We start from the raw sequence: 15,230 nt of genomic DNA, 5'->3' as shown, positions 1-15,230 counted from the left end.
GTTAATTAAATAAACGCTGGACTCAATGACCTCACGCTGGACTCAAATTAGCTCATTAGCATGCGGCAAGTGGCATCTTTGTGTGTATATTATGAGGTAACCATCTGTCGCACCAGTAAGTAAATACATCTAAGGCACTTTTTAGTAGTTAATGATTGTAAATAATTAGTTAGATTATAATCAAATATCCACATGACAGGTTCCCTTTAAAAACTGTCAGTGATGTATTTGAGACACAATTGGCTATACCCAGCCAAAGCTATCTGAACCTTTACTGTACCTGGACTACTGAATATTTTGAGCACTTTTTCTATCAATGTTAGGCCTCCTGCACACGACCGTTGTGTGCACCCGTGGCCGTTGTGCCGTTTTCCTTTTTTTTTCGCGGACCCATTGACTTTCAATGGGTCCGTGGAAAAAAACGGAAAATGCACCGTTTTGCAGCCGCATCCGTGATCCGTGTTTCATGGCCGTGAAAAAAATATGACCTGTCCTATTTTTTTCACGGCCAACGGTTCACGGACCCATTCAAGTCAATGGGTCCGTGAAAGAACACGGATGCACACAAGATTGGCATCCGTGTCCGTGATCCGTGGCCGTAGGTTAGTTTTTATACAGACGGATCCGAAGATCCGTCTGCATAAAGCTTTTTCAAAGCTGAGTTTTCACTTCGTGAAAACTCAGAACCGACAGTATATTCTAACACAGAAGCGTTCCCATGGTGATGGGGACGCTTCTAGTTAGAATACACTACAAACTGTGTACAAGACTACCCCCTGCTGCCTGGCAGCACCCGATCTCTTACAGGGGGCCGTGATCAGCACAATTAACCCCTTCAAGTGCGGCACCTGAAAGGGTTAATTGTACTATCATATCCCCCTGTAAGAGATCAGGGCTGCCAGGCAGCAGGGGGCAGACCCCCCCCCCCCCCAGTTTGAATATCATTGATGGCCAGTGCGGCCCCCCCCCCCTCTATTGTAATAATAGGTTGGTGGCCAGTGCGGCCCCCCCCCCTCTATTGTAATTATTCGTTGGTGGCACAGTGTGCGCCCCCCCCTCCCTCCCTCTATTGTAATAATTCGTTGGTGGCACAGTGTGCGCCCCCCATCGGCCCCCCCCTCCCTCTATACCATTAACAACATTGGTGGCCAGTGTGCGGCCTCCCATCTCCCCCCCCCCCCCATCATCATTGGTGGCAGCGGGGCTCCGATCGGTAACCATGGCAACCAGGACGCTACTACAGTCCTGGTTGCCATGGTTACATAGCAATAGTACAGTAGTAGAAGATTCATACTTACCGGCTGCTGCGATGTTCGTGTCCGGCCGGGAGCTCCACCTACTGGTAAGTGACAGCCTCAGGTCTGTGCGGCGCATTGCTAAATGAACTGTCACTTACCAGTAGGAGGAGCTCCCGGCCGGACACGAACATCGCAGCTCCCAGGTAAGTATGAATCTTTTACTATTGTACTATTGCTAGTAACCCGCTGCCACCAATGATCGGGAGGGGGGGGGGGGGGAGGCCGCACACTGGCCACCAATGTTGTTAATGCTATAGAGGGAGGGGGGGGGCCGATGGGGGGCGCACACTGTGCCACCAACGATTTATTACAATAGAGGGAGGAAGGGGGGGGGGGGGCGGGGGGCGCACACTGTGCCACCAACGATTTATTACAATAGAGGGAGGAAGGGGGGGGCGGGGGGGCGCACACTGTGCCACCAACGATTTATTACAATAGAGGGAGGAAGGGGGGGGGGGGGCGGGGGGGCGCACACTGTGCCACCAACGATTTATTACAATAGAGGGAGGAAGGGGGGGGGGGGGGCGCACTGGCCACCAATGATATTCAAACTGGGGAGGGGGGGGGGGGGGTCTGCCCCCTGCTGCCTGGCAGCCCTGATCTCTTACAGGGGGATATGATAGTACAATTAACCCCTTCAGGTGCGGCACTTGAGGGGTTAATTGTGCTGATCACGGCCCCCTGTAAGAGATCGGATGCTGCTAGGCAGCAGGGGGCAGTCATGTACACAGTTTGTAGTATATTCTAACTAGAAGCGTCCCCATCACCATGGGAACGCCTCTGTGTTAGAATATACTGTCGGAAATGAGGTTTCACAATCTAACTCATATCCGACAGTATATTCTAACATAGGGGCGTTCCCATGGTGATGGGGACGCTTCAAGTTAAAATATACCATCGGATTGGAGAAAACTCTGATCCGATGGTATAAAAGGGACTCCAGACTTTACATTGAAAGTCAATAGGGACGGATCCGTTTGAAATGGCACCATATTGTGTCAACGTCAAACGGATCCGTCCCCATTAACTTGCATTGTAATTCAGGACGGATCTGTTTGGCTCCGCACGGCCAGGCGGACACCAAAACGACTTTTTTTTCATGTCCGTGGATCCTCCAGAAATCAAGGAAGACCCACGGACGAACGGGACCCGTTTTTGCGGACCGCAAAAAAATACGTTCGTGTGCAGGAGGCCTTAGACATTTTAAATAATTAAGTAAAAGTTTTATATAATTTAGTATAAGGAGGTCCCAGACTTACATATCTACCACTCCCTGGGTTAAACTGACAATAATATATATCATTAGTCAGACGTGTATACTTTAGTGAAGGTTTATGGTATTTTAACAAAGGAAACTGAGTGATCCATCAGCAGCCATCTTATGGAGAGGATCTCTGTGTGGACAGGACAAAAGACTTGACCAAAAAGGAAGAATATTTTATGAAATATAGGAAATGGTGCAAAATATCAACAAAGACTATATTAGCAAGTGCCATAAACTCGTCTTACAAACACACTGGTTAACAGTAGCCAGAAAGTGGCCTACACTTTTAATATGAGGACTCGTTACTGACCCCTTGTGTACCCCATTGGTGACTGACCCAATCTGAGGCTGTACCATAAATAACTGGATTACACTAACTGGCTTATAGCTTCTGGGCTTACCTTTTGACCCCCTTTTAAATATTAGTACTGCATTAACTATGCATCTGTCCTTTGGAATAGACCAATCATTAGAGTTCTTAAATATTAGAAATAAGTCTAACGATCACTGTATTGGAAAATTTTAAAGGTTAATCACCTCTGTACCTGATTATTTGTCCCTTTTTTTTTTTTTTTTTTTTGTTTTTTTGCTGCTTTTCTGCCTGGGTTAAGTGGTTGACATTTAATGGACAATTTAAATTATTTGTTAGCACATTGGGACCTGCCGGTTTTCCATATTCATATCTGATTATTTGAAGTCTTCTATAATAATTAATTAGTTATGCTATGATTTGCTGCCTCATCCATTTGCTTTATTAATAGATCTGCTTCCATTATGTTTGTAGGTTTTATAGCAACTCCCTATAAGTATAGGGAGTAAGTACAGACAGATTTATTCACTAAAAACACTGACAAACAGTTTACTAGCCTTCTCTAGTAGTCATCCAGCATCTATCAAACAATCTATTCCCTATTCTGAATATCAAAGGGTGAAACGCATTGTAAGTAACACTGATATATGTCAGAAAAGATTAGATATGACTTATTAATTTAGAGAGAGAGGTTACCCCCTGGAGTTATTGAAGGCACAGCGAGATAGGGTAGATATTACTCAGGTGGCTAAAAATAAAAAGGAAACAAGGATCCCTTTTAGTGGTTAAATACCACCCATGGACCCAACGCCTGAGGACTATTGTCAATCAACATTGGCACATTTTATCTAAATCTTACCCACAGATAGGTGAGTTTCAGAGACCCCCTATGATGTGTTATAAACGTGCCGACAACATTAGAGATAAAATAGTTCGGGCTGATGTGGGTAGTAATAGAATAGAAATGAGACAAAGTACTTTGTCTTCCTCTAGACAAGGTACATTTCCCTGTCTCAACTGTGTAAATTGCTCTAGTGCAGGCATGCTCAACCTGCAGCCCTCTAGCTGTTGCAAAACTACAACTCCCATAATTCCCGGACAGCCTACATCTATCAGCCTACAGCAGGGCATGGTGGGAGTTGTAGTTTTACAACAGCTGGAGGGCCGCAGGTTGACCATGCCTGCTCTAGTGTCATTAAGGGTTCATGTTTCTCCCACCCACATTCAGGTGAAAAGATTCCGATAAGGCCTCATGCACACATGGATAATAATCCACATGGACACTTGAGAATGTAAACCACAAATCTACTATCACATGTAAATGTGCCCCTTAGGCCTCATGCACACGGCCGTGTTCCGCGGCCGAGAGCGGTCCGTGGTAACCTGGCCGGGATTCCTGCTGACAGCAGGAGAGCACGGCGTCATTGGTTGCTATGATGCCATGCGCTTCATGCTGCCGCTACTGTACAGTAATACACTGGTATAGATCATACCAGTGTATCACTGTACAGCAGCGGCGGCATGAAGTAAGTATAGGGAGTTGCTATAAAACCTACAAACATAATGGAAGCAGATCTATTAATAAAGCAAATGGATGAACCTCAATGAGAATGAAGGACAGACTGAGTAAACACAAGTCTACTATCAGAAAAGGTAATTTATTGCTTCCAGTTCCCCTTCATTTTCACGAAAAAAAAGCATAATATTGCACAATTACGGTATCAAATTATCGAGGGTGTTTCGTTACCCCGTCGTGGAGGTGACAGAAATAAATTGTTACTAAAGAGAGAGGCCTACTGGATCCATCGTTTACAAACAATGGAACCCAGGGGCCTCAATCGTGAATACAATGTGTCTTGTTTTCTTTGATCCATCCTGTCCCTTTACTAATTAAATATGTAGTTATAAAAGTATTTTATTTTTTCCTAGCGGAGTTGATTACCAAATGAATTGGATAACATCCCACTATATACTTCTCATTATATGGTATATTACCGTCAATGAGGGGGAGGAGTTTTGCTGATGATGTCAGTTCCTCTGTATTTCATTTGTCTATTTAAAGATTCCATGTGAGATGTTTGTACATAGTCTGAAGAAAGAACATTGGTGCTGAAACGCGTCACTATGAAATACTATGTGACCAATAAATCGAATTCCTGATTCAAATCCTGCGAGGTGCCGGTCTTTTTGCTACATTGATCCTTAGGATAGGTCATCAATATATACAGGCTGGGAAAACCCATTTAGGTGCTTTCACTTCTTCTTTTCCAGGAGAAAACTTGAGTGGCCCCTTAATGTTTTTCTAGTTACTTGGACAGAGCCCTACATGCTGGGTGCTGCAGCAGCCTGGCTCAGTGCTTAGCATGGATTTTGCGTATGTTCTCATCATGGTTTGGGTGTCCTCCGAGTACTCTAATTTCACCCACTATGGTGATGGGTTAGCCTAATTAGCCCTCTTGCACATGAACATTGTGTGCACGTGACCATATGGCGGGTCCGCAATACACTGGCACCGGCCCGTGTGCACTCACGGAGATGCGGAACGGAAGCACGGATCGTAACTCCACGGAAGCACTACGGAGTGCTTCCGTGGTGTTTGTCTGTGTCTCCGCACCGCAAAAAAATAGAACTTGTTCTGTTTTTTCGCGGTGCGGACAGATCACGGACCCATTCAAGTTGAGTTGGTCTCGATTCGTCCTACCCGCCACACGGACGTTACCTGTGCATTGGGGACCACAAATTGCGGTCCCCAGTGCACGGAACAGAAGCACAACGTTTGTGTGCAAGAGGCCTTAGGGACAGAGAATGTTGTGAGAGGCCGAAATCTGTACAGTGCTGCAGAATATGTTTGCGCAATATAGCAATATAAGGCTTCTTTCACATCTGAGCTTTGTATTCCGGTTTTTAAATTCGACAGAGGATCTCAAAATCGGAACAAAACGCTTTAGTTTTGTCCCCATACATTATCGATGGGGACAAAACAGATCAGGATACATTCAGTTCCGTTTTGTGACCGGACACAAAACCGCTGAAATTTGCAAAACGGAACAAACCAGATCCGGCACTAGAAAGTATTTTTTCAGATCTAAAAAAAAAAATGATCAGTCACCCATTGACTTACATTGTTTTTATTGCCAGATCCTGTTTGTTCAGTTTCGATTTAATACAACTGCAACCGAGCAGAACAGATGCATCCTGATGAATCTAATCGAATGGAAGTGTTTTGCTCCAGTTTTGAGATCCTCTGCCAGATTTCAAAACTACAATACAAAGCGCTGAAGTAGCCAAATAAGTCCCTATTGAAGTGATTGCTAATAGTCTGACACATATCCTGAAGATAAGCCATTAATGTGTATACCTAGAAATCTCCATTAGATGGTATCTACTTATTCTGTCGACCAGCGTGCCACATCAAACAGATTTCACCTTTTTTATCTTCTCATAAATGTACTACTTGACCACTACTTAACTAAAGTACTTTTACTGTAGGCTCCTTGTACAAATACACAGAATGATGTTGTAAAACAGCAATCATTCTCTCCAGTGCTTGACTGCATTTCTGTCTTTTGGAAGCTGATTACACCAATTGTATTTTTCCCACCAAGGAGGGCCGATAATGCATTTATAGTATATTAAATGGGTTAGCACAGGTTTTACAGGTTTCATGGCAAGAGAATATAACATACTAATAAATACTTGCATTGAATAATATTTTTTTTGAAGTACTGTATAGTGGTGCTCAAAAATTTGTGAACCCTTCTGAATTTTCTATATTTATGCAAACATTTGACCTAAAACTACATCAGATTTTCACATGAGTCCTAAAAGTAGATAAATATAACCAAATCAAACAAATTAGTCAAAATAGACTTGGTCATTTGTTCATTGAGGAAAATGTTCCAGTATCATATGTCTGTGAGTAACAAAAGTATGTGAACATTAGGATAAGCAGATGATTTAAAGGTGAAATTAGTCAGCCGTTTTAAATCAATGGGGTTACAGTCGGGTGTGAGTGGGTAACTTGTTTTATTTAAACAATGGGGATCTGTTAAAGTCTGATCTTCACAACACATTTGTGGTAGTGTATCATTACACAAAGAGGATTTCTGAGGACCTCAGAAATTTTTTTTGTTGATGCTCTTCAGGCTGGAAAAAAAACATCGCTCAAGAGTTTAGACTTCACCAAACTACAGTCATGCCTGTTGTGAACAAATAGAGGAAAATTCATGACCATTATTACCCTCCTCCCAAGGAGTGGTCAACCAACAAAGAATCATGCCAAGAGCGAAGTGTGTAATAGTCCTCAATGTCAGAGGAGCTGAAGGTGACCTCTAATCAACTAAAGGCCTTTCTCACATTAGCGAATTGTAACAGCGGTTGCGGATCACCGGTGTTCGCCTACTCACCACCGCGGTCCCAGGCTCTGTGCTTGGGTGAGCACTGCCCTCCCTGGCAGCCTCTGACATTGCCCGCGTCTAGCTGCATTATAGGGCAGGTAGCAGGTGTGATCTGCTGCTGGTGTCTCCATGCACTGCTCTGAATCTGCACTGTGTGCTTGCAGATGCTGTACCTTCTGTAATCTGCTCCACAGATTCCTTTCTGCCCTGGACACAGCATGCATTCTAGCCTGTTTCCGGTAGTACCTCGGTAAGGGCCGGCGCGCATCACTTTCTGTGATGTAAGGGTTTTGCACAAGTGACTTGTGCGACTAATCTCAGCCATCCTACACCTATTATAGTGGTCCAGCCCCCTTTCCAGGTGCCTGAGCATCAAAGGTCCTTGTGTCCTGCAAAGGTTTCTGTTATCTGTGCTTCTGTTCCTGTATACCTGACTTGTGCATGTGTTTCTGGACTCCGCTAATTGTTTGATCCTTGCTTGCCTCGACTCTCCTGCTGCTGATCCGAATTGCCTGATCTGTACCTGTGCCGCTTGCCCTGACCTATTGCTTGTTTGACTTGTCCCTGCCTTTTTTCCTTCAGTCCTGCACTGTCGCTCCTGGTTACAATTCGGCTGACTACAACTGTACCCTTCAGGTATCTTGCACTGGTACCCTCTGGTCTGCCTGGACCAGCTGCCTTGTGTGCCAATCCTCCTCCAGAGCTATCAACCCTGTGCTCCTCTCGGGAAAGTCTATCCCCACCATTAGGGTTACTGCAAAGAATTAGGGGTTCACTTAGGCAACACCCTTAGAGGAGGTTGGTCACATGACACAGTGGTTTCACACCCCCTGGTTCATAACACTAATGTTCATAAGCCCATCATCAGCCCAAAACTCTGCATTCGAGCATAAAAACATCCTCCCATCTGTGAAGTACAGTGGTGGTTTTATCGTGGTTTGGACCTGTTTTGCTGCCTCTAGGCCAGAAGGGCTTTCCATTATTGATGGAATAATGAATTCTGAATTATATCCGTAAATAATAAAGGAAAATGTCAGGACATCTGTCAGTTAAATTTGAAAAGAATGTGGTCATGCAGCAAGGCAACAGCCCTAAGCACACAACTTGTTCTACCAAGTGGCAGGCAAATGGCGATGCATGTACTGATACACACGTCATGTGTAAGATCATTGCTGGCATGTTCCTGCTACTCAATCAGGAGCTAAACTAAATGTTCTAAATAAGAAAATTGTTACCCGGCACTTCAGCACCAATCCTATGCTTGTCCTTGACAGACTGTTTATTTTAATGAGGCACCGTATGGGCATGTGATCACTGCAGTCATCACTGCATGTGGCCACAGAGGCCAGCGATTGGCTGCAGTGTTTTTTTTTTTTTTTAAACTCTCCAACATTAAAGAGACAACCCTTTAATGTTGGAGCGCCAGAAAACAGATGCTACGGATCATAAAATAAATTTCTGCTTTATAAGCGACTTGCTGCTATGATTATTCTTTTATGATGCACTGTGTGTTTTTGTTTTCTTCTGTATTGTGTATGTTTTAAATTGCTTGTTGAAAAGCAGTTCTTAGTTTGTGTGGTCAAATAGATACATACAACCAAGGAAACTGGTCTGAAATAGATAAAATAACTTTGCTGAGCTATGATCTCACAAAATCATTTCTGGGAACAGGTTAAATGAACGTGGTCTTCTCTGCCACCTTTTGTTCTAGGCTTATGGGATGTCTGCCCTTCCTTTAAACTTGATTAAAGGTACGAGAAATGTACATTATGAACGTTTGGAAAACACTGATGATATTGAAGAGGTGAATCTGGAAATTGAAAGACTTAGATCAAAGGTAAGAGACTCAAGTATTCTTGTTTCCTTAAACAATTGACAGAGGTAATTTAGTTTCAGTCCGTTGATGTCCTCCAATAGTTAGTCATACGTATAATACTGCTGTAAAGATATTTAGTTGAATTATTAATTACATTTCTTGGTTCTGTAACTCTGCATTCTGTCATATTTCTGGCAGTGATAGCGCTTTCATTTTTTCCTGCGGAAACTTTAGTAATTAGTCATTATAACAATATTATAAAAAAATATATATTTATGAACCGCATCATCAACTCATATTTTAGTCTCTTTATTGTGACTGCGTTCCTAGAATCCAAAATTATCAATGTACACTAGCCTCATTCTTCGACAGTACATGTTCCTCCATGTGGTTATGTCTTTAGATACACTAATATTTTTAACCCTTTTCTACCCCTGAGGTTTTTTGTTTTTGCGTTATCGTTTTGCGCTCCCTGACTTCCCAGAGCCATGACTTTTTTTTATTTGTCTGTTCACATAGCCATATGAGGGCTTGGTTTTTTTTCAGGACAAGTTTTACTTTCCAATGCCACCATTTAATATTGCATATGATGTAGTTAGTGGGAAGCGGGAAAAAAATTCCAAATGGGGTGAAATTGCAACAAAAAAAAAAGCAACTGCACCACAGTTTTACGTATTTTTTTTATTTACGACGTTCGATGTGCAATAGAACTGACCAGTTACTTTCATTCTACAGGTCAGTACGAATCCGTTGATACCTTTTTTATATGTATAGTTTTTCTTGCGTTTTAATAGGAATAAAATAATAAAGTAGGAAAAAAACTGTTTTATTTTTTTCGTCGCCATATTTTGACCCCTATAACTCTTTTGTAATTATGTGTACGGAGGGGTGTGGGGGCTCATTTTTTGCTGGGCGAATTTAACTTTTCATTGATACTATTCTGGGGTGTAAGAAAAAAAGGGAGACTAGCCAGCTCACCTCCGATGTCCCATGTAGCAGTGCACGAGGCGGACACAAGTCAGTCCGTGTGATGAATTCAAGTAGAAAGGAAGGCTCCAGCACCAAACGTGGACGTTTAAAAAAAATCCCAATCTTTATTCAGCAATGTTCCATAAATATACAGCAATCAGTGGCACCAGCTCCCGCTTAATCCCAGGAAATCAACGCGTTTCGAACAGTAGTGTTCTTAGTCATGATCTGAGGTGTCTGACATGGTCGACATTGAAATAGGGTCCTACTCCCACCACTCCGCCCCCCAGGAGGAGTTTTGGAGAAGTGGGTTGGACGCAAAAGCAATCAGGTCCATGTGAGACACCTGTACAAACTTATTCACCCGTGGCATAAGACATACAACCTAACATTAAGCAAACTTACAATTTAACAATTTAAAATCATATGGTTTTGCCTATCAATACAATGAAAAGTGTCAATATCAGCAAAAAAGACCAATGGTAAAAATAGATAAATAAAAGCAGAATCAAAAAAAACCAAAAATAAGAAAACACAAAAACATGAGAATACAAAAATAAAGAAATACAAAAATACACGAATATGACCATGGGAAGAAGATCATAGATATACATATTCCCTTGTATATTTAGCCATATCAAATCCAGTGCAACATAGCAAATCACAACCCTTCTGTTTCAAAATACAGATCCTTGTTTCAAAGTAGCCATAGTTCTAGAAATTCGTATTCCCTAAATAAGGAAAAAGTAACATGTATAGAAAAGATTTTTTAGTGAAGGATGACAATTGAAAGACACCAACAATCCTAAAAGTCGCCTGGTGTGAATTCATGCCCTAATCAGCGCTTATCCGGCAGTCAGAGGGTTGTGGCCGGCATGAGTTTAATTAACTGCCACACCTCATAGTGTTTTTCTCCTGCTACACAGAAAGATCGTCTCAGGGCGGTTGCTTTGATATTCACCAAGACCATATAGTGTGAATTAGGACCAAGGTTTTGAGAAAAAAATGGAAAAATGGTTACATAAAATTTAGCCTCAGTACTTATAATGATTAGGATTTACATAGCTCTCTGGGATATTATTCTCCTTATAGTTTAGTATTTAATTGTGATTTTAGCTTTATTATTAATTTCTCATTTTTTATCTATATATTTATGGCTCATACTTTCCATGTACTTATTCTTGGTTACCCATATTACTATTTGCCGGATTGTTTTCGAGTTTGTTCTTGAACACAAGTTATTGCAAGATAATGACTGATTTTACTAGTGAGAGATGACACTCGAAAGACACCAGACAATCCTAAAAGTCGCCTAGTGTGAATTCATGCCCTAATCTGCGCTTGTCTGGCAGTCAAAGGGTTGTGGCCGGCATGAGTTTAATTAACTGCCACACCTCATAGTGCTTTTCTCCTGCTACACAGAAAGATCGTCTCAGGGCGGTTGCTTTGATATTCACAAAGACACTATAGTGTGAATTAGGACCAAGGTTTTGAGACCAAAAAATGGAAAAAATGGTTACATAAAATTTTGCCTCAGTACTTATAATGATTATGATTTACATAGCTCTCTAGGATATTTTTCTCCTTATGGTTTAGTATTTCATAGTGATTTTAGCTTTATTAATTTCTAATTTTTTATCTATATGTTTGTAGCTCATACTTTCCGTGTACTTATTCTTCGTTGCCTATATTACTATTTGCCGGATTGTCTTCGAGTTTGTTCTTGATCACCAGTTATTGCAAGATAGTGACTGATTTAACTATTGGCATATGGACCTGACAGATTATAATTGGGCATACATACTATTAGTATCAAAATGTAACATTAATTATCAGATCACAACTGTATGTATAATTAAAAGTTGCCAAATAATGTCAGGTATCCAACAGCTGAATAAGGCACTATCATTATATGGGAAATTTAGAAAAATAATTTTTAGAAAAAGGAAAACCACATGTTTAAAACGAAAAGTTACTTTATATAACTATGTATGAAAACAAATGTCTGCTTACATAGGTATAAAGGATAAAAATTAAAAACAAGGTGGTAATGGCTTGACTGCATGGCACCTTTAGTATAAGTACATTAATTATTTTTTAAGGTTAAGACCCTGCGGATATCTTGTATTTAATCTCCAAATCCAATATGCTTCCCGTAAAAGGATCTTTTGTTTGATGTTACCGCCCCTTTGTGGCAATGTGATGCGCTCGAATGCAAAAGTGGAAAAAGTATCAATGCTACGATTATGGGTATTTATGAAATGACTGGCCGCATTAGAGATTCCTGTTGTTGAAGGGTTGGCAATGTAATTTAAATGTTCCCATAACCTGTCTTTAAATTTCCTAGTAGTGCATTAAGTTTGCTTAATGTTAGGTTGTATGTCTTATGCCACGGGTGAATAAGTTTGTACAGGTGTCTCACATGGACCTGATTGCTTTTGCGTCCAACCCACTTCTCCAAAACTCCTCCTGGGGGGCGGAGTGGTGGGAGTAGGACCCTATTTCAATGTCGACCATGTCAGACACCTCAGATCATGACTAAGAACACTACTGTTCGAAACGCGTTGATTTCCTGGGATTAAGCGGGAGCTGGTGCCACTGATTGCTGTATATTTATGGAACATTGCTGAATAAAGATTGGGATTTTTTAAACGTCCACGTTTGGTGCTGGAGCCTTCCTTTCTACTTGTATTCTGGGGTGTGTATGACTTTTTGATCACTTTTTTTATGAATTTTTTTTGTAGAAAATGAAGTTACCAAAAACGGCGATTTCGCACATGGCGACTACCATGATGTGTATTTAAAAAAAAAAAAAAATTTAGTTCTTTTATTTTTATTTTGGTAAAAGGGGGGTGATTTGAATTATGTGGGGGATTGGGTCAGCACAACCTGTATGTAGGTGCACATCACTATGGCGAAATACATATACAAACGGAAAATACAAATGTGATAGCACACTGCATCCAGCATTCTGCCCTGCCTCCATGCTGGATGAGGCATTGGTGTACATTCTGGCCAAAGCGTGACTTTGGCCAGAATGTCATAATGGGTGAAAGGTGCTCTTTAACATGTATAGCTTTGAAGAAAGACGAGACAGAGGGGATATGATAGAAACTTTTAAATACATAAAGGGAATCAACAAGGTAAAAGAGGAGAGAATATTTAAATAAAGAAAAATTGCTACAAGAGGACATAGTTTTAAATTAGAGGGGCAAAGGTTTAAAAGTAATATCAGGAAGTAGTGGATGCATGGAATAGCCTTCCTGCAGAAGTGGTAGCTGCAAATACAGTGAAGGAGTTTAAGCATGCATGGGAGATAGGCATAAGGCCATCCTTCATATAAGATAGGGCCAGGGGCTATTCATAGTATTCAGTATATTGGGCAGACTAGATGGGCCAAATGGTTCTCATCTGCTGACACATTCTATGTTTCTATGTTGAGGGCAGCATTTCAGGGTAAAGACTGGTTGCAGCTACTGTCACATAATAATACTGAGGATAAATGGGAGAGCTTTAAATCCACATTGAGTACTTGCACTAAAAAATGTATTCCTTTAGGTATCAAGTATAAACTGCTAAAATTAAACCCCCCATGGCTTACAGCTACTGTAAAAAGGGCAATAAAAGACAAAAAAAGGGCATATAAAAAATACAAATCTGAGGGGTCAGCTGGAGTGTTTGAAGATTACAAAGGGCTTAATAAAATCTGTAAAATGGAGATAAAATTAGCAAAAATACAAAACGAACAGCAGGTGGCAAAAGAGAGCAAAACAAATCCCCAAAAGCTGATATCTGTGGTACTGGGGCTGTTAGTACATCCAGTAATATACTCCATTGGCTAACTGTAGATATGGTCCAAGACAAGTTAAATAGGGTAAATGTGAACAAGGCTCCGGGTCCAGATGGATTACATCCAAGAGTGCTTAATCCCTTAAGGACACGGCCATATTTCACTTTAAGGACCAGGCCATTTTTTGCAAATCTGACCAGTGTCACTTTAAGTGGTGATAACTTTAAAACGCTTTGACTTATCCAGGCCATTCTGAGATTGTTTTTTTTTTTGGTATAAAAAAAATACCAAATTTACCAAAAATGTGTAAAAAATTGCAAATTTCCAAGTTTCAATTTCTCTACTTCTATAATACATAGTAATACCTCCAAAAATAGTTATTACTTTACATTCCCCATATGTCTACTTCATGTTTGGATCATTTTGGGAATGATATTTTGTATTTTGGGGATGTTACAAGGCTTAGAAGTTTAGAAGCAAATCTAGAAATTTTTCCGAAATTTTCAAAAACCCAATTTTCAGGGACCAGTTCAGGTCTGAAGTCACTTTGTGAGGCTTACATAATAGAAACCACCCAAAAATGACCCCATTCTAGAAACTACACCCCTCAAGGTATTCAAAACTGGTTTTACAAACTTTGTTAACCCTTTAGGTGTTGCACAAGAGTTATTGGCAAATGGGGATGAAATTTCAGAATTTCAATTTTTTTGCCAAATTTTGCATTTTAACCCATTTTTTTCCACTAAAAAAGCAAGGGTTAACAGCCAAACAAGACTGTATCTTTATCGCCCTGACTCTGCCGTTTAGAGAAACACCCCATATCTGGTCGTACACTACTGTACGGCCACACGGCGGGGCGTAGAGGGAAAGGAGCACCGTGTGGTTTTTGGATGGCTGATTTTTATGGACCGGTCTATTTACACCGTGTCCTGTTTCAACCCCCCTGATGCACCCCTGGAGTAGAAACTCCCTAAAAGTAACCCCATTTTGGAAACTACGGGATAAGGTGGCGGATTTGTTGGGACTGTTTTTAGGGTACATATGATTTTTGGTTGCTCTATATTTCATTTTTGTGAGGTAAGGTTACCAAAAATTTAAATTCTGAAATTTCATCTCCATTTGCCGTTAACTGTTGAGGAACACCTAAAGGGTTAATAAAGTTTGTAAAATCAGTTTTGATTACCTTGAGGGGTGTAGTTTCTTAGATGGGGTCACTTTTAGGGAGTTTCTTCTCTAGGTGTGCATCAGGGGGGCTTCAAAAGGGACATGATGTCAGTAAAAAAGGCCATCAAAATCGTCCTTCCAGAAACCATTGCGGTCCTTTCCTTTTGCGCCCTGCCTTTTAGTGATACAGCAGTTTACGACCACAAATGTGGCGTTTCTGTA

At 41.2% G+C, this 15,230-nt stretch overlaps 1 protein-coding gene across 1 annotated transcript in view; it reads left to right on the top strand.

Annotated features, from left to right (window-relative positions):
* LMBRD1 (LMBR1 domain containing 1) overlaps positions 1-15,230 on the top strand; it is a 263,866-nt gene that overhangs the window by 149,920 nt on the left and 98,716 nt on the right. The window contains exon 8 of the mRNA XM_040428628.1: positions 8,981-9,106. Within this exon, the coding sequence (XP_040284562.1) occupies positions 8,981-9,106 (126 nt within the window). The remainder of the gene's footprint in view (positions 1-8,980; positions 9,107-15,230) is intronic.

The sequence above is a fragment of the Bufo bufo genome, chromosome 4, assembly GCF_905171765.1.
Source record: "Bufo bufo chromosome 4, aBufBuf1.1, whole genome shotgun sequence".
NCBI classification, from domain to species: Eukaryota; Metazoa; Chordata; class Amphibia; order Anura; family Bufonidae; genus Bufo; species Bufo bufo.
This window is presented reverse-complemented; position numbering and strand designations above follow the sequence as displayed.